Genomic DNA, 27,097 nt, shown 5'->3' with positions numbered 1-27,097 from the left:
CTTGAGGTGGGATCTTATCTTCTGGTTGATTCCCCTTAGTACGACATTTTGATGGTCCTGGATACTTTAGTTTTAAAGGAATAATATTAGCATACCACAGGGCACACCTAATGACCATAAGTTACCTTGCCTTAACATTGCAGGCCCTGCCCCATTCCTATCCCTTCACCTTGATGTTCGCTATGATGTCATTATCTCAAGTTTGTTTCATAGCCCACTTAACTGTCTTGCCGTCTATTACACCTGAAACGTACACACCTGTGCTTCTATCTGAAATACCAGCGCAATTTTCTTGCTACACGCGTGGTAGTGATGTCAGTGACAAAAGACAACAACCGAGAGCAGTGCAAGCCTTTGAATTAAAGATTATGAAAAGCACTGGGATTCAATGTTACCGTGACAGTTGGCGTTACGAAAAACGCACAAAGAGCTTCGAGTCTAAGAGAATGATGAACTAGAGCTATCCTCCTTTCGTTGCCCAAGCATTGTTGATAGGATCACTTCCCGAACTGCTCAGATACTCTGAACACATGCAACACACCAGTTAACGTCTCCTTATTTCCCTTATACGCCCTGCTTTCCTCCTGGAGTGGTCGGTTTCACTCGGGCTGGGCAGGTGGTTAAGGGGCATTAATTATCTCATACACTGTTTTTCACGGTGTCTCAGTGTAGGCACTCAATAAAACCTTTTCTTCTCACTCCTCCTCCTCGGTGGGCCCAAGTGGTGTGCAAGGAGGGGTTATTAAGCGGCCCTCCACGCACATATACAACTTAGACTTGCGGGGAGTCTGTGAACATGGCGCTGTCTTTATCTACATAGGCACGGTGAAAGTACTGCCCTGCTTACCAAATGCTAAATTAAGCCTGAACACAGAGTATACGAATGTGTACTCTACCTCGGAAGATGTGATATCATATCATGTATATACAGGTGTCATGAAATTTGATGACGTAAGACAATCGCTGGAAGATTGAATAACTTCAGAAGGTAAAAATATACATAGCCATACCTTACTAGACGGAAACAGTAACAGTCCATTGATGCCCTGCGTGACAACAGATGTCCGGCTACGAATATATAAGATACGCTACGCGCATTATGTTCACATAGATTATGAAAAATAAAGGCAGTTAATTGCGGATAAAAACATGTCATTTGAAGGACGGTCCTAATCATCTTGTGAAAACAGCAATAAATGTCCACTTCAGGCGCTCTCCGCTTTGTCCGAGTTCTTCCGGGCCCCCTTCAGCGTGCGCACGGGCTTCTTGGCCGTCAGCTGCCGGATGCGCTTGTTCTGGGGATTGCGGCCCCACGGATCTGTGATGGTGCAGTAACACACGAGAGGGATTAGCTCATATATAGTAAGACACATAGTTACAGTGCGCTTAGTTGAACACATGACTAAATGGTTGATGCATTTTTATACGTGCTGAAGCAACATCGTGGGGTATCAGACGCGCTGCAGTGGAGGTCTCCGGATTAACATGATCCGGGGCTCCGAGAAACACCGAAAAAAAAAAACAAACAAAAAAACAAGAGGGCTGCCAGAACAGAGTCAGCGCCAGTTTTTCTTTTCTAATAATTATCTTATTCATTGCGTTTCTTGGAATATTATTATAAGCCACTACTAGCGTGAATCTCGAAGTTCCACTGAAACCTCTTCCACGCTGAACGCCGTATTCAATTCAATTCAATTCAGTTTATTTCCATCAAAGCGGCAGGGGCTCGAACAAAAGTGAAAAACACTTCACTAGACGAGGTTCAAGCCCCTGTGTACAAGGCATATGTATTCTAGCTCCTATGCTGGTAACAGTGACAACTGAAGTATTATCGACTCATTCAGTCTAGTCTCATCGCTTCAGCAACGGACCATTTTCAGAGTCAGCTCCTGTTTCTTCTGGATATTTGTATTCATGTGTCGTTCCTTTTGCCGTCAGATTCACCGAGTGAGATTCACCGACTCGCCAAGATTTGAGCGGCGCCACTCACCGTCGCGCAGCGCCCTCGCGGTGGCCTCGACGGCCTTCTCCTTGGCCTCGGCGGCGTCCTCGGCCATGTCGGCTCGTGCCATTCCCACGAAGATCTCGTCCAATGAGCAGTCGGAGACCAGCACCGAGTCGATGCGGAACCAGCGCTTCAGTTGTGCCAGGCGGCTGAATACTTCACTCCAGGCGCACCGGTTTGAAATGTAGTAGAGAAACACGCCCTGCGCGTGGGCGAATTGTAAACAACGAATGAATAAAAATTACTAGCGGTAACGGCACGCAAAATGGGCGTGCAGTATGTACGTACGTACGTATGTATGTATGTATGTATGTATGTATGTATGTATGTATGTATGTATGTATGTATGTATGTATGTATGTATGTATGTATGTATGTATGTATGTATGTATGTATGTATGTATGTATGTATGTATGTATGTATGTATGTATGTATGTATGTATGTATGTATGTATGTATGTATGTATGTATGTATGTATGTATGTATGTATGTATGTATGTATGTATGTATGTATGTATGTATGTATGTATGTATGTATGTATGTATGTATGTATGTATGTATGTATGTATGTATGTATGTATGTATGTATGTATGTATGTATGTATGTAGGGGCGTGCTGTAGAGCTTTGCTTCTTTTTTCTGACGTGTGTAGCCTTGGAAATTATTGCAGTCTATCGTATGGCCTAATCCTAACAGTGCACCACGTCTGAGATTATTAGTTCAGTGCATCGGGCTTTGCGAGAGCAGATGTCTCCCTCACTTGATAATTCCCTCATGTTCTGGGCATCGCGGGATTAGTGCTCTGGAACAAACTACGAATTCCTTCCGAATTTACATTCATGGCGGAAAAAGTAGATTTCATGGTGTAGTTTTTGAACGCGAAGAGCCGCGCTTTGTTCTTCGCGCTTTAAATAGGCAAAATAAAAGAAAAAAAAAACTGTTCTTTTTTTCTTTTTTCTTTTTGTGGGCACGTCAACATGTAGAAATGCGAACCGTCGAACACTAGGCTGGACATATTGCACGCTCCTCACGCTTGCACGTTCGGACGTTGGTTGAGCGGGCGACTTTTCCGCTGCCCACCCATGTGTGTCACTATAGCGAAGGAATATTCCGCGGTAGCGGTTCTGTTTTCCACTAACACCGAGCTCTCGAAATTACACGTGTAGTGTTCCCAAACAAAATACAACGATAGCTGAAAAAAATCTAGTCGAATGACGGATCGAGAACTTTGCTTTATGCAAAAAAAATAATAATAATGAATAGTTCCGAAATTTGAACGAAATGTAAGATTTAAATTATCACAAGCAGTCAACTATTTCTGAAGCCTTACGTAGAACTCTGTTTCAAACCGTTGAAATTTCTGCCGCTTCTGCCTTCGCTACATCCTTTGAGGTTGAGTACGTAAGACCAACCTAACTGGCAGCAACATTTGCTGTGATGGTTCGCGCACTTGGTACGCGCCAACGTAAGAAAAAGGTTTTGCACGTACCTCTCTATAGTCGACGTGGCGGGCGCTGGGGAAGGCCGTGGTGAGCGCAATGTGTATACGCTCCACCAGGTATACGGTCATCTGCTCCAGTAGCCGGAAGGTAAGCGCGCAGCCGTCACCGAACTTGTCCCTCAGGTGCTCTACGGTACCCAGAGCCTTCAGCTTACCGCCAGCCATGAGCCCCACACGGCTGCAAGTCGCCTCGCACTCCTCCGTACTGTAGAGAAAACAAAAATGGTCATGTTTCATAGGAAAAAGGAAATGAGAGGTGACTTCTACCGGCTCCTACTCTCGGTGAACAACTGAACAGCTCCACGAGGGATTGAGAGACGGAGTAATAAATCGGAAGGGAAAGAAGGCTCCATTGTAGGGGCTCTGGACTAATTACGTTCGCCTGAAGCTCTTTGACTTGCTTTATTGCGTTTCGTTCACATCGAGGGCATTATTCTAAGTGCGTGCAGTCTCTTCGCCCTGTGAGGTGTCAACGCCACACAGCTCGGCAACACGCACACATGCAACATGCGGAAGGGGACGGTCGTTTCTTGGAGACGCGTCAGGTTTTCTCGCTCGCCCCGGCTGCATCCACGGTCAGGTTTTCTCGCTCACCCTGGCTGAATCCACTGCCCATCGGGGCAGCCAATCAACCAGACCCTGCAAAGCAGACTGGTTACCGTCACCGCTTCGTATTACGAGGCCGGGGAGCCTTTATCCCAGGTGTTACTAGACTGTGTGGTCTAAATGGACATCGCTACCACCTTCCACCTGTCCCGGGCGCGTGGTAGCATCCCGGGCGCTCGTTACCAGCCCGAGCGCATTCTCCTTGGAAGGGCACCTTCTGTAGGCACGAACGTTTTCTATATCTATGCGTTCCTTGCCACTTCGGGCGCTTTCTTCCAGGACAGGCGTTTTCTAACTGGGCGCGCGGGGCCAGACCGGGCTACCAAATCTGGGAGCTCACCACGAAAGGTCATTTTGCTGTTCCCAACTGCTGACAGGGCCTTTCCTTCTCCATCTAGGATTCTGTCTAGACTGCCTCGGCTATCCTGTCCTACCTCAACTATCACTTTTTGAACTTTGATATTCGGTGACTATTCTCGTATTTTTAAGTTTGTGTCTCGATACTTCGTCCAATCTTAGTCTTGGTTATTAGAGGGAAAACACTCAATTGAGCTCTGTTATTTGTTATCTGCCTGGTCGGGACTTGTTCGCCTCCTGTCCCACCGAGACAATTCGATGGTGGGGACACCGTTATATAAGAACCTCTTCACAAAACTCCACGTTTTTTATTGATTATCTCTGCTCCGGCGCATTGTTCCGGCACCTTGCGTGCCTGTTCAATTCTTTGTATCATTTATTGCGCATAAGCAACGATACACACTGTTACGTAAGACCTGTAGTGGTTTACATATTTTTAGTTTGTGAATACGAACGCATAATGCCCTGTCAACGTAAGATTACGCCGCCAACTACAGCGAGGCAGAGGTCTGCAGCCAGGCAGCACTAGTCTTAAAACTTCCTCCAGAGATGACCGGCTCTCATTAACGGAACGGCTGTGGAACATAAGAAACACCGCTGTCCGGGCTCACCTGTATGAGGTCATGAATATGGCGCATCCGACGGCCTCACGGATGTGCCTAAGCGCCTCGTAGATCATCTCGCGACCTGCTGAGTCGATCCCAGTGGTCGCGTCGTCCAAGAGTACAACACGAGGCAAACCTACGATTGCCAAGGCCGTCGATAGCTTGCGTCGAGCGCTCCATCTGCGTCGGATACGAAATACGCCGATGTCAACAGCCTATACTGACGACAGGCAGTGTATCGAGCACTTAACTATAATAAATATTACTATAGGACGTATAGCATACTATAGTATAGTATAGTATAGTATAGTATAGTATAGTATAGTATAGTATAGTATAGTATAGTATAGTATAGTATAGTATAGTATAGTATAGTATAGTATAGTATAGTATAGTATAGTATAGTATAGTATAGTATAGTATAGTATAGTAGGAACGTGTCGGCGTTAACAATCGTTTGAAGTAAAAAAGTATTGCATAGCATAGCATAGTAGTAAAATATAGTATAGTATAGTATAGTATAGTATAGTATAGTATAGTATAGTATAGTATAGTATAGTAATGTAGTGTAGTGCAGCAGGAACTTAAGCTTCAGTGTGTCGGCAGTAGAGATCGTTTGAAGTAAAAAAGTATAGTAGTAAAATATAGTATATTATATTATAGTACAGTATAGTATAGTATAGTATAGTATAGTATAGTATAGTATAGTATAGTATAGTATAGTATAGTATAGTAGAAACGTGTCGGCGTTAACAATCGTTTGAAGTAAAAAAGCATTGCATAGCATAGCACAGTAGTAAAATATAGTATAGTATGGCATAGTATAGTATAGTATAGTATAGTATAGTATAGTATAGTATAGTATAGTATAGTATAGTATAGTATAGTATAGTATAGTATAGTATAGTATAGTATGGTATAGTATGGTATAGTATGGTATAGTATAGTATAGTATAGTATAGTATAGTATAGTATAGTATAGTATAGTATAGTATAGTATAGTATAGTATAGTATAGTATAGTATATCGGGAACTTAAGCTCCAGTGTATCGGCAGTAGCGGTAACTATCATCACCATCAGCCTGACTATACCCACTGCAGGGCGGAGGCCTCTCCCATATTTCTCCAGTTAACCCGGTTCTGTGCAAGCTGAATCCACTTGACCCCTGCGATCTTCTTAACCTCATCCGCCCATCTTTCTGCCGCCCCCTACTACGCTTTACTTCCCTTGGAATCCAGTTTGTTACCCTAAGCGACCATCGGTTATCCTTTCTTCGCACTACATGTCCTGCCCATGCCCGTTTCTTCTTCTTGATTTCAGCTAGAATGTCAGTAACCTGAGTTATTTCTCTGACCCAATCTGCACGCTTCCTATCTCTTAATGTTAAAACCTTTATCATTTTTCGTTCTAAAGCCCTCTGCGTTGTCCTTAACTTAAGTAGAACCCTCTTGGTTAGCCTCCACCGTTTCAGCCCCATAGGTGAGTACAGGTAAGATGCAACTGTTGTATACTTTCCTCTTGAGCGATACAGGTAAGCTGCTAGTCATAATCTGCGAGTGCTTGCCAAATGCGTTCCATCCTAATCTTATTCTTATTTCCTTTTCATGGTCCGAATCTGCGGTTACTACCTGTCCTAAGTAGACATATTCGCCTACTACTTCCAGTGCTTCGGTACCTAACGTAAACTGTTTTTCTTTCCCGAGGCTGTTGAACATTACCTTAGTCTTCTGCATATTGATTTTCAAGCCTACCTTTCTACTTTTCCTGTCTAGGTCATCAATCATTATTTGCAGTTCATCCCCCGAGTTACTTAGCAAGGCAATGCCATCAGCAAATCGCAGATTACTGAGGTATTTTCCATCTACCCTTATCCTTAACTGCTCCCTTTCCAAGTCTCTGAATATTTCCTCTAAGCAAGCTATGAATAGTATTGGGGAGATCGTGTCTCCTTGTTTAACACCTTTCTTTATGGGAATTTGTTACTTTCTTTATATAGAACTATGGTTGCTGTGCAGCCACTATATATATATATCTTCCAGCACTTTGACGTACGGCTCGTCAACCCCCTGATTCCGCAATGCCTGCATCACCACCGAGATTTCTACTGAGTCAAATGCTTTTTCGTAATCAATGAATGATGTGTATAAGGGCTGGTTATATTCCGAACATTTTTCTGTCACCTGGTTGATGGTATAGACATGATAGGTAGTAGAGTACCGTTTCCGAAAACCTGCTTGATCCTTTGCTTGATTGCAGTCAAAGGTTGTCCCGATTCTATTAGCGATTACCTTAGTAAATACCTTATACGTAACTGACAGTAAACTGATTGGTCTGTAATTTTTAAGGTCCTTAGCGTCCCCTTTCTTATGAATGAGGATAATGTTTGCATTCTTCCATGGTCCCGGTACCGTCGATGACACCAAGCACTGCGTATACAGGGTGGCCAGTTTTTCTAGCACGATATCCCCCCCCCCCCCCCCGTCCTTTAACAAATGTAGTTATCTGATCCTCTCCCGCTGGGTTCCCCCTTTTCATAGTTTCTAATGCTTTTTTGACGAAGGACGAGGTCAAGAAAGCAGTAGCGCTCGTTTGAAGTAAAAAAGTATTGCGTAGCAAAGCATAGTAGTAAAATATAGTATAGTATAGTATAGTATAGTATAATATAGTATAGTATAGTATAGTATAGTATAGTATAGTATAGTATAGTATAGTATAGTATAGTATAGTATAGCATAGTAATAGTATAGTATAGTATAGTATAGTATAGTATAGTATAGTATAGTATAGTATAGTATAGTATAGTATAGTATAGTATACATATTATAGTGTAGTGTAGCAGGAACTTAAGCTCCAGTGTGTCGGCAGTAGCGATCGCATGAAGTAAAAAGTAAAAAAGTATTGCATAGCATAGCATAGTAGTAAAATATAGTATAGTATAGTATAGTATAGTATAGTATAGTATAGTATAGTATAGTATAGTATAGTATAGTATAGTATAGTATAGTATAGTATAGTATAGTATAGTATAGTATAGTATCGTGTAAAGTAGCAGGAATGTAAGCTCCAGTGTGTCGGTAGTAGCGATTGTTTGAAGTCAAAAAGGGATGTAGATAAGTACAATTTGATGCGATTCGAACAGGATCGCTCGAGGGTACCTTACTTTGAATTAAGGGCCCGAAGCTGTTTATTTTTGCAGGAAGGCATAGCCAAATATGTTAGCTTAACTAATTGCTTGGTTCTCTTTATCCGCACAATCGTCTTTATTGCAACATAAGAGAACTCAGAGAAGAAAGCGTTTACCAGCCTTGCTCACCCTAAATGAACACTGGCATTCTGACCGCGTTGGTTTGTACAAACAGGGCGCCCTGGAAGTGGGCCAGTAGGGCCGGCGCACTGCGGTAACACCATGTCGAAGGAACTATATCGCACAAGACGCTCGTAAGAAATGCATTTGCTCACTAGAAGAAAACTCTTCTAGTGCAAACATGCCAAAGTGTCTGTAAATGCGATGTATACTAAGCAAATGTGTCAAAACATGTTCTCTATTCTGTGGTCAGACCCCGCCGCGGTGGCGCAGTGGTAAGGCGCTCGACTACTATGCCGAATGCCGGCCTCGGCAGCCGCTTTTCCGTGGCGGCGATTGATTTGGATTGGTAAAACGTTTATTCTGGGCCTGCAGTAGAACGCGCGCTCGCGCGCGCGCGCTCCGGACGGGGCCTAGACGCTCGTGTACTGTGCGATGTTAACGTACGTTGCAGAATCCTAGGTGGTCGAAATTTAGAGATTTGTTCACTACGGCGTCTCATAGCTTGAGTCGCTTTGAGACGTTAAACCCCAAAACCAGAACCAAATCCTCTGTGGTGAGTACATTTATTCCCAAGATGCATACGCAAGTCGAACTTAAGAGTGTACCAACATTTACCCCTCCTGCAAGAGTTCCATGTGGAGGCGTAATGTGTGCAAATAATTAACGAATCAAACAAATAGTATTTTATAGGAATCTGTTTATCATCACCGTGGCCGCCAGTCATCACCGGGTCCAACAGAGGTGACAGAACAGAGCGACGTTAAACTGTGGCGGGCAGTCGTTACATACGTGCACATAGGTTTTATTGGATAGCTCACGCGCTTTCAAATTATAAGAAGCGACTGATTTCAACAAATGTTAGGCAGGTAACCTTCGGCAAAGAACAAAAAAGAATATTGAACGCATATATGACGATAGAAACGTCAAAAGCGTGAAGCTTTTCCTGAGCTGTATTATTAGTGGGAGTTAAGGTCACTTGCTATCACGGAGACACTGAGCTGGCGGATATTTCCGGAAAGGGAAGAACAGTCAGGCGTACTGATGTCTCTCGTGTCTTTCACTGTTTCCTTTCGCAACTGCAGCCGCTTCGCCTGGGACATATGCCACATATACTCAACCGAAGGTTCCACGTACGAGTACTCTCTACATTGGCGGTGAGCTACGTCGGTGAGGTCGACGACTCTAACAAGGCTGTAGACGAGCTGGTCGATCTTGTCGCCAGGCACACCTCGCAGGCGGGCGAAGAACTGCAGTGTCTCCACGGCCGTGAAGTCGTCCATGAGGGTGTCCTCCTGGTGGCAGTAGCCCACGCGAGACTGCCACTGCACATTTCAGTTTTATGTTTGGTTGAGTTCCCATGTACAATAGCTTCTTTCCTGCCGCAATGGACGGATTCGAGCAATTATACGTTCACATTCATGTGGTCATGACAATGTCTATGGCTAAGACAAATCTTCCTTCCAAATCTAGTAACTGAGAATCACTGTCAGGAACGAGATCTTTTTTAACCGTGACATGTGGGTAGTGCGCCATCTGCAGAAGCCACAGCGTCCAGCTTAATATTTGACAGACACTATCGCAGCGGCACATCGGACGCCTCATCATGGCTTCAAGGGCTCACGTTCACCAAGGCTCGAATGACTAATGCCCCAGTCTCAATCTCATATCCACAGAAGACGCAATCACGTGATCGCGCGCTTCATACTTGAGGGCGGATATAAATAACGTTCTCATTGGGCAGCAGCTCATCGCCAGAGTTCTCGGTTACGACTACAACTGCGGTACCTGCATCCCTCCTGAGAAGTTCCTAGTAAGGTTGTCGTTGACGACAACACTGAGAGCTTTCTCAGAAGACATGTATTATACTCACGGCCCTGGCGCCCCAGGATAACTTGGCGTCTGCCATGTGGCACTCCCCGAGCGTCGGCAGAGACAGGCCGGCGAGCATGTGCACTGTGGTGCTTTTGCCACAGTTCTTGACGCCCAGCAGACCGAAGCACTCGCCCGGCTGCAACGCCACGCTGAAGCCTCGCACGGAGTGGTCGCCCCGGAACCACTTGTGCAGCCCCTCAGCGACCAATACATAGCCAGAGAGTGAAGGATGCCGGCAGGCTTCTTGTACGGCCTGTGCATACAACACTAAATTGCTTCAAACGGCCACGAGGCCGAGGACGTGCAGTTTAGTTATGATACACGCTACAATCAATAAATAAATCGATCAATCAATCGATCGATCAATCATTTTTGTTTCAAAACAAAATATCCAGTCAATCTAAGCACATAATGCCAGTAAGAAAACCAGGCATCTGGTGTTACATGTTTTAGAGGAAATAAATCATTATAAAAATCAGCAATAATACATCATCGAGAAAGAGGAAAAAAAAAACAAGGAAAAAACAACAAATTTTCGACTAAGCAAAAAAATAAAATTCACATGAAAACAGGTATGTTACAAGCCAAGGTTAAACGCTACTTCCTTACATTTTCCAGCATTTTAGTTCGTGATTTCCAACCACATAGTGTTTCACTTAGTTTATTAAACACATTCGGCACATAATTTGTGGCTTCCTTTCCAAGTTAGGGAAAACTTGCGGTTTAACGTATTTCTCAGTTGTCCCAAACGATTTACATTTTCTTTACCAGTACCTTAAAACCGTTTAAATATAAGTAGTAGCATGTCAGCACAGCATACTTAAATAGCTCGTGTACTGGAAGTATTTCTAGACTGCGGTGTTTTCCCAGTCTCTCTCCTTGTTCTTATTCTGTACCATAGGTTACGCACTACATGATTAATAGTTTTTTATGATCAGAACCTGTACCGTATAACGTGATAATTTATTCAATTACTGATTCGGCTTATACCTTGTACACAGCACTTCGAATTTTGACAGGACTTTTCCTTCGCAGGCTGTACATCATAGCCGCGACAGCCCTCAGCTTTTCGCAAACGTTCGTGACATGACCGCTCAAGGAAAAATTCTGGTCCAACAATATTCCTAAATACTTAGCAGCGCGAACAGTAATAGCCAGCAAATGCATCTGTTACAATTAATGTTATACAGATATATGTTCCTATTTAACTAAAGGACGAGTACCTGATGCACATTAATTTGGGGGGGGGGGGGGGGGAGGGGTGATTTAAGAAAATTGAATTGTATGCCAACCAATCTACAATCGGGGGAATGTCCTCTTGCAAGCTTAATTGACGTCCCCTGTTCAAACCCATCATTTGAAGAGCACTTGCAGTGCACCTGCGTACTGAATAACAGGCCGAGATTTGAAACATAAATGTTAACTAGTTCTGACCCTAGTATGCTGCCTGTGTGGAGAGAAGCTTATGGAGGTGAACAAAAAAGTTCACTACGGCTATCCCTTATTTTAACGCTCTGTAACCGGTCATAAAAACATGTCAAATTGATAAAAGCGTCCTCTGCAACCTAGTTTCGTTAACTTCTTCAGTAATTATTATACTATAATGTACCGTATGCGTGAAGTTAATTTAGACAATCTGTGACAATATAGCGAGGCTGTATTTTTCGGCTCTGACTTTTCACTTAGCTCTTGATATAACTCGCATCACGAGAACACACTGGTGTCGTTTGCAAGGCGTCACTGTGTCCATATTTAACGATGAAAAAAGAAACAGCATCGCTGGAGGGTTGCACTAAATTAGAGTCCAGAAGAGTTAGCAGGAAGACAATTACATCGCCTTATACGCAGATGGCCCTATTCGCCGCGACAATGACCTAAAAGTGGCGCCACCGTCGCTCCAGTAGTGTGGATAGGCGACCGACAGCGTTAGTGCATTTCGCCTCGTGAAGATTGATTGATTTAATGATTGATTTATAGGAAGGGAAAGGCGCGAAAACTGTCTCACTTGTTTTTTTTCTGTGGACATCTCAACCGCGCCGTAAAGGAATGGAGGAAGGTGGGAGTGAAAGTGGAGAGAAAGAGGAGCCGTAGTGGAGGGCTACGGAGTAATTTCGACCAAATGGGGGAAGGTGGGAGTGAAAGTGGAGAGAAAGAGGAGCCTTAGTGGAGGGCTACGGAGTAATTTCGACCACCTGGGGATCTTTAACGTGCACTGACATCGCATAGCCCACGGACGCCTTTTCGTTTCGCCTCCATGGAAACGCAGCCGCCGAGGTCGGGTTCGAACCCGGGTACCCCGGCACAGTAGTCGGGCGTCTTACCACTGCACCACCCCGGCGGGGCTTTCGCCTCGTGAAGTGTCACTGCTGTGACGCTACACTGTGAAGATAATTGCCACCCGACATTTACTTTCTCACCCCGCCGGGGTGGTGCAGTGGTAAGACGCCCGACTACTGTGCCGGAGCTCCCGGGTTCGAACCCGACCTCGGCGGCTGCGTTTCGATGGAGGCGAAACGAAGAGGCGTCCGTGTGCTGTGCGATGTCAGCGCACGTTAAAGATCCCCAGGTGGTCGAAATTACTCCGTAGCCCTCCACTACGGCTCCTCTTTCTCTCTTTCCACTTTCATTCCCACCTTCCTCCCTCCCCTTACGGCGCGGTTCGGGTGTCCACAGAGCAAGTGTGACAGTTACAGCGCCTTTCCCTTCCTGTGAACCAATTTAACATTTACTTTCTGCCAACAACGTAATAGTACTCGAGCGCCTTTCCTCGTCCACGTTTGTTTTAATATAGACGAAGCCTTGGCGCCTGTCTTCAACGACTGGCGCCCTGCAGAGCGCAGCGAAATCCAGAACGATAGTTGTTGTGCCAGCATCTTCCAAGCCCACGTAGATGCAAGGTCCTTGCTCTGACATGCCTTAGAAAAGGAGACACAGCCTGGTTCCTCCACGTAGTCCTGAAGATTAAGCTGACTAAATAATAGCACAAACAGCGTATACTGCTTGGCGCGTTTGCCACACACTATATCTGTGACGGTACATCAACTCCGGCTAGACAAATCCTGCACTGCTGCGAGCTACTGGCCCAAAATGCCGCCAATAGAGTACAAGGACTGTGGCCGTACAGGAAAGCTGACTAGGCATTGGAGCGAGTACGTTCTCTGAACTTGCTACGATGCGGGCGCTTTTTCAAGGTAATGTCAGCGATTATGATAACATAACATAAAGAGCACTCCTGGAAAGAAAAGAACAGCGTGCACTAATGAAAATCAGTTATATTTTCCTGAAATGTGTTCACTTGGGATACATCAGTGATACGGTATTCCTCTGTCAGATGACACGAGTTCTTTTTATATGATTTTCAATGGCCAATTAAAATTATAAGTCCTCGTTTCTTTCGTATTGTAGCGCTCAATTTGTATTATGAGACAAAATCTTTTAATTTCCCCCATAATTTATGACATATTTTGTCCAGTCTTCGGTCCCTTTGACACCTTGACCGTTAGAATTCAGGCGTAACTTAAGGAAGTGGAGTGGGATAAAAATTACGGCTGATTTGCATAGTAATCAAATGCGAAGTATGTGCGTGGGACTTCTTAACCGTTGTACTTCAGCACGTCAAGCACGGCGAACCTGCGCAGCAGAGGTAACGGCCAAATTAACTGGCTAAATATTATCTTCCCAGTTTTAATTATTAATGATAATAATATTAATTGGTTCACAGGAAGGAAAAGGCGCAGTATCTGTCACACTTGTGTCTATGGACACCAAGGGATGAAGGTGTCTACAGACACAAGGGAGGAAGAGAGAAAGGGGAGCCGTGTGACAGATACTGCGCCTTTCCCTTCCTGTGAACCAATCATTATTATTATTATTAAATAAAACTGTGAAGATAATATTTAGCCAGTTAATTCGGACGTTAACTAGACAATTCAGTGCCAACTTCGTGAAACGAGTCTTCCTCTATACTACTACTGCTACTACTAATGATAATAATAATAATAATAATAATAATAATAATAATAATAATAATAATAATAATAATAATAATAATAATAATAATAATAATAATAATAATAATAATAATAATAATAATAATAATAATAATAATTATTATTATTAATAGCAGAGAAATATTACTGTGTATTATTATTATTATTTAGTAGTAGTAGTATTAGTAGTACTACTACTAGTAGTAGTAGTAGTAGTAGTAGTAGTAGTAGTATAGGCTCTCTCAAGCTAGTGCCGCGTCCAACGCGACGCCCACTGAAAAAGCATACGCCGCTAATCGCTAGGCTGCTCGGCTCCTGGGGGCGGTAGATGCTAGTCGGAACAGCAGGCTTTCTTCGTCTCTTCTGTTTCTTTGTCCCTTGCGGAGCCACCGTACCGAGCAAACCCAAATACGCAGCAGTGCCTGACGGCCCGGCTTCATCCATTGCGACGAGAAGAGAACGCGTGGCGCGGCCGCGTCCTCAGCTTCCCTTACACCATCTCCAGAAATGAAAGAAAACAGGCACAAGGCACCTCTTTACAATGCACTGCTCTGCGGCCGAAAGGTCTGGGGTGGGATCATAGGGGGAGAGAAAGAGAGAGGGAAACGCGCTTGAAGGCGAGCGCCAGTTAAGGCGTGGAGGTGAGCATAAGCAGAGGTGAGCACGCGGCGAGCGGCTCGGAGCCGAGGTCCAGGGAGCACCGCGCGTGCACGTCTGCTGTCCGTGAAGGCTGAGGAGGGACTGATGCGAATGGAGGGATGCCGAAGTTGAGGACTCGCGAGCGACACATGACTGTTCACTCCGCTTTTGAAGCGCTGCCTCAGTGACGGCCGCCCCGTCTGCAACTGACACGCCCCTCTCTTCTACTCTCTCATTGGGGGCATCTATGTGGGCTCTCCGCCCCCTCAGTGTTAAGTCACTGCACAAGAATGCTGAATTGGGCGAGTTGGTGCGTTTGCATTTTTTTTTGTCCTTGTCTTCTTTGCGCTACGTTTCCTAAAATGCGGTGTTACGTCGCATGGTACGGGCGTCGCCACTTTCCATTCCTCCTTTTCAAGTCCACGGAGAAACGGATGGACAGAGAGAGAGAGAACGGCTACTGCTGCATCTATGCGGCCGCTCCGCTTTCTCAATACTGAGCCACGCGACGCGCGCGTCGCCACGTTCTCTTTCTCCACTTCAAGTTCCCGAAGAGAGAGTGAGCGGCTTCGGACAGACATCGGCGAAATCTGTGACTGCTGCTAGTAGTGCTTCGCACGAAAGGTGAGCAAAATATGGAACGAAGACCACATTTGCAGTGTAAAAAGGAACAAAATATATAATTCGGAAGGCTTAACTGCGAAAGAGAAGTTGGTGCAAAGGGAATGAAAAATAATGTGGTTTGTTAAGAAGAGGAAAGAGAGAAAACTTCATTTTTAAAGGTTGTCGTCCCCATATGTCCGCGTATAGTAAGGCTATCATATTGCGCATTTTAGGAAGACAGCTCGATATTCCCTTACTCACGGCGTTGACGTCTACAGTAGGCCCGTGTGGTCGATTCTTCGAATACATTGAAGCAGGGGGGGGGGGGGTGCTAGGTTTCATACTTGTTATGACTGTAGGGCATGACACAGCCGCGATTCATTAGTAATGCGGGAAGTCTATACTTATTACTCACAATGTATAGAGCATGGCATCCCGCGGAAAAACCCCTACAACGCGCTTGATAGCCGCTCCCGCAGTGTCAGTTCAAGGTTCCGGTGAGCTTAATATATTGTGTATACATGTGTTAAATGGATGGTTAGCAAAACATATGGGGCCTTACCTGCGTTTCACGGTACACGTCCGGATCCTGGCCCTCTCGTTCGGGCAGCTCACCGCCAGAGTCGCGGCAAAGCGTGCGGCCCGAATGGCGCCAACTGATGAGGGCTAAGAGAAGGAACCCTTGCACCAGCATCGAAGCCAGCTCGAGGCCCACTCCCACCTGGTACATCTGGAACGGGCTCCAGTTCACATCATTAGACGGGTTGAGAGCTGCGCACGACGGGTAAGCGCCATTATTACAAAGAACAGTTCAACCGGACATCTTGCCTAAACTCGATCATAGCACGGTCTTCCGACTAAATCTATAACGTCAAGCGTCAAACTTTATTGCGAACGTTCTGTGAGTCCCCGGAAACCCGATGGTTAATGAACAGATTTTTTCACCCTCCAGAATACCCCCCCGCCCCCCTTCCAACACGCGCGCACACACACCATTGTCACAAAAGTGGCAGCATTTATAATTCATTATTGGTAATTAAACATATGTAGTCTTGTAGAGTCGGTTGATATAGTATGTCCATGTATCCTTGTATGTCTCTGCCTTGTCGGTCTTGGCAAGAGCATGAGTACGTGCGCGTTGTCGTCGCGGGTTAGTTTCCCTGCAGTTAGACAAACCCCCGCAGTGCTCGAGCGGAGGCATCCATTCTGCTTGTTTTGTACATGCGTTAAGTTTTCCCAGCTCAAGTCGCTCCTCATATATGCCCGAACATTTGGGCTTCTTTTGTCGATTGGTAAATTTTTCTCGCCTGCCAGGCGACCCCTTGCAGTACCGAAGTTATAGGCGTACGTGCCTTCATTTCTGGTTGTGACCTACTTTTTTTTTCATCCGTAACATGGCGGCCATTCATTGTAGAAGGTGCGGAGCCTTCGTGTCCCGTTCTGTGTGTATCGTCTACTTGGTGCGCTTGTGGATATTTGTTTTTACGGACCCTGACTCCGGGAGTGAATTATTGGGTGGGAGTGTTCCGTGCGTTGACAACCGACGGCTAGAAAAGAAACCGACTCAGGCCCGACAGCAGTGCGCCTCTTGCCTCCAAGCACTCCGGGCTCCCCGAGCCGTCGTCACATCGCACCCCGAAGACTGCGCCCCTGGGCTCCGGAAGGACCATCGCCTTCGAGATCACCCCTTCTGCGTCCCATTTGTGAGTGGGCTGCCACCGCGCCCGCCGGACAGTATGCCCGTTCCCTAATTCATTTTGAAATTTCTCTACACTCATCTTCTGTTATTTTAAATGTCTGTGTTCAATCTGCATGTAACTCGATAGTGAGGATTTGGCTGATGTATTTGTAATTGCTGGTTTTATATGTATATTACCTCCACTGTGTTGCCTTAATGCATATAAATGCTTGCGCCCTATTCGCCTATGTAGAACCCTGAGAATATATCTGTTGTTTTTTCTATGATTGACTTCGTGGCGCTGTACTCATTCGCGGCGCTGAACATAAACCGGCTAGCGCCGGGCGTGAAGGTTCCAATCCCTTGCCTCGGTTCGAGAGGGTGTCTCGCACTCCTTTCGGAGCCGGGACACACACACACACACACACACACACACACACACACACACACACACACACACACACACACACACACACACACACACACACACACACACACACACACACACACACACACACACACACACACACACACACACACACACACACACACACACACACACACACACACACACACACACACACACACACACACACACACACACACACACACACACACACACACACACACGCACACATGTACGCGCATGCACTAGCTAGAAATCTGTATTCCCACTCACCATCACACTTGATCCACCATATTCTTACAGGCGGTAAGCCAGTGAATACAGGAAACAGAATATGACCGATGGCGAAGAGAGATGACGTTTAATGAACGTCGGTGGACCTGGATCTAGCGCTCCGTGCACGCCACTGCCCGTTTCTTTTTTCTCGTCCGTAACAATATTATGTACCCACGCGGCGAACCGCACCTTTCCATCAGAAACTTACCACGTGTGTGAAGCCTTGGCTTAGGGCACATGCATTCTCTCTACTAGATTTCTCTACTTCAGTATGATGAATGAGATATTCAATAGAAAAGATCACATAAGTCTTGGAGGGCAAGCGCAACGACTTTCGCAAAATTGTTTCATCAGATGTCCACTCGTCCCGTAATTTGCGTCCGTGTCGTCAGACCATTGCAGCACTACTTTCTTCCATCGTAACAATGATAACACAGAGCAGCAATCCAACGATGAGCTCATTTTTAAATGATGAGGCGGTCTTTCATTTAAAGCGTCACTGCAGCATCCTTTGAGATAGTAACATATATCGATCCTAAGAAAATGCTGAGCTGCTTGCATAGGTCACGCTCACTGAAGTTACAGTAGTCATCGTGTTGGTGACCAAGAACACGGCAAAAAGTCCGGTTATCAAAACATGCTTTGAACAACACTACGAAAGCTATGCGTGGACGATTATCATAGCATATAGCTAGATTATAAAGAGTATGTCTACGCATGTTACGATGAATGGACTAAATAAGCGCGCAGCTTCTTGTTGTACTTTGGGCTAGCAATACTTGTGCAACTGTGACATCAGGGCAACACATAAAGCGAAATAAGGATTTCAAATGCGTTCACTTTTTATCTCTGTAGTTTCCACCTGATATAGGCTTTAGAGGCAATTTCGATCACCGCAGCAATGTAGCAACAGTACCGAATGGAAATTGCCTGTAGAATGCAGAATCGTTTCATGCAGGGAACCTCCATACATGACTTCATTTTTTAAGGGGCTCACAGCAACGTCATTTTTTGTGAATGTTCATTTGAGCGTTGCCGAAAAATTATTGTTACGAAAGGCAGTGTTTTTGGTTCTCTGCTGGATCATTCGAGACCTGTCGTTTAGCCAAATACATGTACCTTGTTACGTTCAAAAAATTCATTCATCTTGGTAATCCCAGAGGTCTGAGTATTACTTAAAAGGTTCCCTACAGACTAAAGGATGTCATCACGCAACAAAGTTTCAGTGCAGTGTAGGCATCCAAGACAGCGGTGTGTTAACCAAAGATAGCGTATATACAACATATGAGTGTAGGGCCAACCTAAAAGGTAAAATCTACAGTCGTGCTCAGACTCAGCGTAGGCTTCCCTTAAAGTTCGCAAGAGTCACAACGGGGGCGAAGCACTTACTGAGGCAGCACATGTCTATAGGCTCCTTGGCGAGGCCGGGGAACTTGTCCGCTTCGTAGCTCTTGCGGTGGTCGAACACCTCGCGGCAGAATGCGACCAGTGAGGTGAGGTTGCCTCTGCGCCAGCCAGCTAGATTTTGGCAGCTAGTTTGCACCCACTCGAGCGTCACAACCTTAACGACGCCCATGAGGAGAGAGCAGGGCGGCAGCAAGCGGCAGAAGCCGGGAAGCACATTGCTGTAGATGTAGAAGAACCGGGTCACCTGCATCGAGAGCAGTCCTGCGGGCGAAGCAGAACGCTCCTCGTCATAACGGCGATAAGTTCGTCCGCACAAGCTTCTGGCGGATGCGTGCTAAGCCAACACCAACAGCCACGAACGTAATTTGCTCTGCGAGACAGGTAGATGTGAAGGCTCCACGTTCCTCTAGAACATATTTCACGGCTATTGAACAAAAAGGGTTGACACTGGGCTCGCGAAAGTGGATGGCAGCAACTCCGGTTTTGTTAATAGCGTTTTATTAATGCGTGTTCAGCAATAAAATTTACTTCATGCAGATAAAACAAAAACATACCATGCGAGTACAAAGGTAACGATGTTAACGCAGGTGATATAAGCTTCCGTAATAAATCCGGTATCCTGCTTCATGCTAGCTCTACGATGTTTCGAAGAACAGAGAAAATATCAGCACAAGCTTATATTTGCCAAGAACGGTAGAATCTTAAACAGAAGACTGGCCTCGATGAAGTGGCTCAGTGGTTAGGTCTGACGACTGCTGAGCCCAAGTGTACGAGTTCGATTCCGGCCTTAGCGGCCGCTTTTCAACGGAGACGAAACCCAAGGCACCAGTGTGCTGCACGATGTCAGCGCACGTTAAAAAACGCTTGACGCTCGAAATTTCCGCAGGTCTGTACTGCATACAACATCCTTTATAGACGGTATCACTCTGAGGCGTTAAACACTATAGCCCAAGAACCAAACTTAAGGAAGGGAACTATGCCGGCCTGATACATATGATGTCCTTCCGCTCGTACCTATCATATAAGCCAAATCTGCGAAGTGCCTACTTAATTTTCCTAAAGGTCGGCGTTGCCATTCCAATTGAAACAAGGCAGGCGGCTGCGAAGCCTTCAATGACAGAACCTCTCAGACAGTTACGCAACGGAATACAACTATAAACCGAACGAAGAATCTTTGGTTAGCGGCGCAGCTCGGTGCCAGTTCTAAAATTTATTATAAACTTTATGCCCAGCTCCTACTATTCGATATCAAAATCTCGAAAGTTGTCTTATATGTGATAACCGAAACTCACTCCGTTTCACTCCCTCTGCGAGTGCCAAAATCCGTCTGGGGCCTGTAGTCATCTCCCACTTTGTTTAAACTCTTGGGAGGATTCACTCTCCAAGACCCCAGCGAACAGCATTGACCGATCGAATGGGCATGCCAGATAGCGTCAGTCATAGGGTATTGAAATGAGGATAGCGCGCTCATCAACATTTGCACCCTACCCTTCGGGCTGAGTAAATGTACTGCCATCGCCATTCACTACTTCCCTTCCAAGGTCCTTCCCTTCCCAATACCCAGATTCTTCGAGGGAACACTGGAGCTGTTCTCGGTGTTCTTGACGAGGCTTTGCAGCTCAAGTGATCTGCTCTACCAATTAGGGTGAGCTCAGAGCTTTCATCTCGCTTGCCGATACGTTTAACAACTAAAATGGACTAATTATTTAACGCTGTTAAATACCTTACGCCATCCTCAGCGGTTAGTTCAAGCCAGCTTATAGCCAAGCCCAACCTTGATGACAGTCGACAGTGTTTAAAATACACAAATTCGTACACGCTGTTGTCGATACGCAACTTTATTATTTCTATGCAGCAATTTCTCCTTGAGATGAACGAGAGGAGAAAGAACTCGGAGTCAGCGTACCTCCAGCAATGAAGAACAGGATCAGCATAAGGTACGCCCTGCTGGAGCTCTGCGCACAGTACGCGATGAGGTGAGCCAACAAGATGCTGACTACGCTGAACGATGTGAGCAGGGCCAACAAGGCATCTGCACGAGATTTGACGTTGTCGTCAAGGTTTCCAGCAGTCTTTCAGCTCCACTTTCTAAATTATCCGGGGAAAATGTTTACGACAGCACATTTTGCGTATGCCCTTTAATAGAGGTGTCATATGTGAAAATGGAAAGCAACTGGCATCCACCTGGCAGTTCAACGGGTCAGAGGTTAACTGTCAACTTACTGTAAGAAACCGTGCTGAGGGAGCAGTGTGAGACGAACACCGCGGAGACGGCGGCGGCCACACAGAAGTAGAGGAGAAGGTCGACCACCCAGTTGACGAGGCAGTGAAGCCATCCGGGTATGCCCGTCATCAGCTGCAGAATGATGAAGAGACTCGAAGACTCGGCGCTTGGGAAGGCCACAAATGCGACGAGGAAGAGTCCAGCCGCCAGCGGCGCGAGCAGTGACCACACGCCAACCATGTGTTCGACAAGTGCGTGAACGCTCTCCATGGGGATGTACACCGATAAGGCTGGGCGGGCGTCGCCTCCACCGTCCGACGGGCTCTTGGCATCCACATCGCTCTGCGTACGAGTGTGTCCGACTCGAAAGGCGCCCCTACAAACCTTCTGTACGGGTATACGCTACACCTTTAGGCTCTCAAGCTGCAGTCGTCGTAACACTTGGACCCGACGGGCAAGATGTTCGTCTACGGATAAAAACGTCGGGTATGGAGAACAGCCGTACAAAACGCTTAGCCTGCGCTCTTTCTTGGTTTAGTTGGCTGATACTGGCTTGGCGAGTACTGATATGAACACAAAGGAGAAAACGTACAGAAAGAAGCAATACCAGTGGTCTATTGAACATTTGTGCACCTTCTGCTTCTTTATGTGCCCACTTATGTCTCCAAGCGAGCTCCTACAGAAAACTATGGCATTTTTTGCAGGATACCTGATCTGTCATGAAAGCGCGAAGCACTGAAACTACCTATTATGCTCGAGCGCTTATAGTGTCCTGTAATGTCCTAATGTCACGCTACCGCTCTATTTGATTTTCCAAGCAAGAATGCGATCTCATGTGATGCCAAATAAACGATCCATGAATACATTCTTACGGTCTGCACGATATGTACGACCAGAAGAGTGCGGAAGCGGGCCTTGGAGTCTCCCGTGCGTAAGCGAAGGAGGGCGCTGCTCACGAGGTCAAATGCGATGGACTTGCTCAGCATTGCGTAAGGATTGAACCATGCTTGCACCCTGCAGTGGTAGAGAAGGCAACCTGAACAAAGGCTCCAGCAACGAAAACTTCGTCCAGCCAGTCTTGAGTAACAGCATATGTTCACACTTTCTCTTCACACACACACCTATGTATGTATGTATGTATGTATGTATGTATGTATGTATGTATGTATGTATGTATGTATGTATGTATGTATGTATGTATGTATGTATGTATGTATGTATGTATGTATGTATGTATGTATGTATGTATGTATGTATGTATGTATGTATGTATGTATGTGTGTGTGTGTGTGTGTGTGTGTGTGTGTGTGTGTGTGTGTGTGTGTGTGTGTGTGTGTGTGTGTGTGTGTGTGTGTGTGTGTGTGTGTGTGTGTATGTATGTATGTATGTATGTATGTATGTATGTATGTATGTATGTATGTATGTATGTATGTATGTATGTATGTATGTATGTATGTATGTATGTATGTATGTATGTATGTATGTATGTATGTATGTATGTATGTATGTCATAGAGTTTCTTACTCTTACCTAGAGGGAAAGCTGTGCTGCCGTCTATGGGAGTTTACATGGAGTTTCCAGACGGCCAGTTCAGCCACCATGGGCGCTCAAAACATCATGGGCCGGAGAGCTACCGAGTGCAGAACTACAACTTTTGGCCAAAACTAATGCAAAGATAAGCGTTGTTCTACCGTAAATAATGTCCTAAGATTGAATATTGTGACTATAAATTGCAAAAAGAGAGAGAAACAGCATGTCAGTGTGATATTTATCCAATATAAGCGAGGGCTCTTTCTCCTATTGGCTTAGTTTTGAGCAGCATAAATACCAATATTTCGCTCTTAATAGGCAAAATTTGAAACAGAAAAACGTTATAAAAATATTTATGGTTGTGCAATCACTTAAGGAAGTTTTTAGTGGCATTTCGGGAAACAAAAACCATTTATTGGCGACGTCTGCGTTTGCGCCTTCGCTACTATGGCTTTCGCGGTCTATGTACGCACCTTCAGATGATGATGATGACGAAAAAGAAACATTGCAGTAACGCCACTCCACGTACCCGAGAAAAACCGACTGTCCCGCAACAAGTAGCACACCGGCCCATGATTATTAGCGCGCCCATGGTGGCTGAAGGGCAGCGCCCTCAGCTTTCCTTCTAATTAGTGTAAGGAACTCTATGATGTATGTATGTATGTATGTATGTATGTATGTATGTATGTATGTATGTATGTATGTATGTATGTATGTATGTATGTATGTATGTATGTATGTATGTATGTATGTATGTATGTATGTATGTATGTATGTATGTATGTATGTATGTATGTATGTATGTATGTATGTATGTATGTATGTATGTATGTATGTATGTATGTATGTATGTATGTATGTATGTATGTATGTATGTATGTATGTATGTATGTATGTATGTATGTATGTATGTATGTATGTATGTATGTATGTATGTATGTATGTTACTCCATCGACGACTAATCACAAATATTAACTGACGATTTTTCGGCATAGTCAAAGATGTTTTGAACATGATCACGCAGCTACCGAGTCACTCGTCCAGGAAATATTGGTGATCCGCAAATCAGGGAAACAGGCTCCTGGCAAGCTACTGCTGTCCCCTCCTCACTCGAGAGAAGATCAAGAGGCTAAAGTTGCTTACTGTGTCCAGAATATGGGAATAAATGAAAATCAAATTTAAATTGCCTAAACGGGTACAGTGCGAAAAAAGAAGACAAAAAAACATTTTGCTCGGTTGGGTACTCACTGGCCGTTCCTGAATATAGCGCCGAAAACGTAGTACTGCGTATAGGCTATGTAGTTCGTTTCGGCTATGTCCAGGAGAGCAGCCTGAGCTGTTCCATTGTAGACCCCCACAGCGGCCTCTTCGTCGCGTACCTGAAGCAAGATTGTTGACAATGAGTCACAATGACTGACCAAAGCGTATACTATACAATGCAAGAGAAAGCAACTGGACTGCTACCTAAGAGCATAATGCACAAGCAGCTCACTTCTGAGCGTGACGCCTGACATCAAGGCGGCACCTCCAGCGGTGTTCTGTGCACATCGAGTAGCGGAGTGCAGGGCATGCTCTTAAAAACATGGCTGCTCACTCCGACGCCCTTAGAGATAAAATTGAAGGGCCACTAAAGCCTCGCTTGTCGTCATATCACAAGTTCGTAGTTCATATTCATATTAGATCCCTTATAGACTGTGTCACTCTCAGGCGTTAAACACTATAACCCATGCCGTTCTACGAAGTCCATCCTTGCCGATCATGAGATGTCCGACGGCGCAGCTGACACGAAGGCCAAGCTATATCGTGCCCTTAGGAAAACTATCCATAATCCGTTTGTGTGACTCGCGTATATTAGTACCCCACTGCCTATAGTAGTGTCCAGCCTGCTTCTTGCCTAACATGGAAGTTCAAGTCGCTAATCAGTACAGTACACTATAAAGTGTCTTCGCTTTACCCATTGCTATTTCTACGTTAGCTTTCTTCATAGAAGCTCTCGACTGCATTGTTTTCATAAATGTGACACGTAGGTTTTTACAACCTTCAATTTATACCATTGGTTATTAAGCATATTTACAATAATTATCCCTTTTCGCAAATGCTATAAAATTTCTCTGTTTTCAGCTATATAGTTCTCGACCAAGAATCCTACACCTGGTTATCATATCTCTGCTAACTCACAATAGTATACGGTACCGGTTGTAAAAGGCATTGCCTTTTAGTGCAGCATATGCTTCATTCATCCTTCTAACGTCCATTAGCCCTAAGATTTGCAATTTAATTCCCGCTAATTCTTCAAACAGTACTGTTAGACTATTCTCTTTAATAAAGTTTTACCGGTAAAAGTTGCCAGGTTCAGTTTCTGATGGCAGCCTGTTCGAAGGGCCAAGTTCTTAGTACCATGCAAATTGCTTCACAAGCCTGACCGCCACCGTGGTCAGTTGCTTGGGACTGGTTACCTCTAAATTTATTTGGGCCAACCTCCCCCCCCCCTCCCCCTCCCCCGCTTGCTCTTAGCTCTGAACCCCTGAAATTTGGATTCGTCCAAATTTGGCCAAACTTAATGTACAACCTTATTCGACTATGACAAACTGCGTTGTGCCTTCCAAATTTAGCTGGGCCATCACCTAACTTTAACCCTCTGTACCCCTTATTTTTTACCGCATGTAACATAATTTCAGTACAGCTAACTAAGTAGAGCCTTTCACATTTAGATGTGCCACCTTCAAATTTTGACCCACCAGACCCCCGAAATTAGAACTTGCCCGAATTTGACCAAAACTTTCTCTCCAACGTAATTTTAGTTTGGCCAACTATGGCCAACTCAGAGGGTGCTTCCAAAATTATGTGGGTCACCCACACATTTCGGCATGCTTATTCATTCTGCGAACGTGGAAGCAATGGAGCCAAGCGAAAGAATAGGTTAAAAGGGTCTTGCGGAAAGCGATTTGCGAGTTTTACGCTACAGCAGAAGATTGTTTGCCATAGCCTACAACGCCACGATTATTCGGCCGCTCACAAAGGCTACAAGGCCATCACGGAGCCCATAACCATTTAAAACGTACATCGACTCTATATTGCGTGAGAAGCAGTAATTTCTTTTTCCAAGGCAAATGTTGCACGGACGTTGGATACGAGAGCATAGCAAGCTAAATGCCGCCGCGTATGTCTCAATGTCTCGAAGTATACCGGCTGCCGTCTGGAATAGCCATACAAAGCCATCATTGTGATGGTACGAATGGGGTTGATGTTGAGCTCGTACTTCTGGAGAGGACGCGTGCCGGAGCAACGTCAGGCATAGAATCTGGTTATTAGAGGTGTCGCTCGTGGCGAAGACGAAACCACTAGAACCACCAGTGCACACAGAGGTCACAAATTAATTCTACTTAATTGTCTCAGAAGGGGCTGCTATTTATTCTATAAAGATAACTGCAAGTATTGACGGTTGGAAAGTGCAGTGTATTACAAGAAGAAACAGTAAGGTTTAAGCAGTGCTTAATGTCCCGAAGTGAAAGGGTCTGAGCAAAGCCGTGAAGTGTCAAATTTTGAACACGTGAAGCGTAGCCACTCGTTCGGCTATTTCCAGCACGACAGGAAACGACGAAGTACAACAAAGACCTATACTGCAGACCTGTTTTCATGTCAGAGTAGATTTCACTCGCCAGCGTGCACCTCCTGCTGAACATTTTATACAACGTTCCTGCAGTCCAGCTGGTGTTATCGTCTCGCACCCTGATACTAAGCTCGGTGGTCGACATCACTAGCGGCATTGCTGGAACCGTTTTATAGAGTAGGCGTCTGGCAATGTCCGCCGAAGAATCAGACAATCGGCTAAGTCAGTGTAGAGGCTTGCACGTATGCATATTGTACCTGTCTAATATGATAGCTATACAAGAGCGCAGTAATGTATACGCAGCAGTCTGATCGCCGCTTTTCGTGCCGCCTTTTAAGAAATACGCCTGAAGAACACACTCAGTACCGAATTCTTGATTCTATCCAATACATTCCCGTGATATCAAATTTTCAGCATGATCTCTCCGTTTTCATTTTTACGTTTCCTAACCGTTCTTGTCGCGTACTGAAAAAAAAT

General features: G+C 45.2%; 1 protein-coding gene across 1 annotated transcript; it reads right to left on the bottom strand.

Annotated features, from left to right (window-relative positions):
* Positions 1-861: 861 nt before the first annotated feature.
* Positions 862-26,777, bottom strand: LOC146199409 (ATP-binding cassette sub-family A member 17-like). The gene is made up of 13 exons (XM_084592122.1): positions 26,739-26,777; positions 24,259-24,389; positions 22,352-22,493; positions 21,479-21,821; positions 21,162-21,287; positions 19,238-19,516; positions 16,051-16,259; positions 10,256-10,510; positions 9,520-9,707; positions 5,084-5,257; positions 3,498-3,714; positions 1,991-2,207; positions 862-1,318 (listed from the first exon to the last, which is right to left on the bottom strand). The coding sequence occupies exons 1-13, from the start codon at positions 26,775-26,777 to the stop codon at positions 1,206-1,208; spliced, it is 2,433 nt and encodes an 810-aa protein (XP_084448248.1). The 3' UTR covers positions 862-1,205.
* Between the last annotated feature and the right edge of the window lie 320 nt (positions 26,778-27,097).

Source organism: Amblyomma maculatum, chromosome 2, assembly GCF_055883805.1.
Source record: "Amblyomma maculatum isolate TAMU_Amacu chromosome 2, ASM5588380v1, whole genome shotgun sequence".
In the NCBI taxonomy this organism is placed as follows: Eukaryota; Metazoa; Arthropoda; class Arachnida; order Ixodida; family Ixodidae; genus Amblyomma; species Amblyomma maculatum.
The sequence above is the reverse complement of the archived record's forward strand: the minus strand, read 5'-3'. Positions and strand labels throughout refer to the sequence as shown.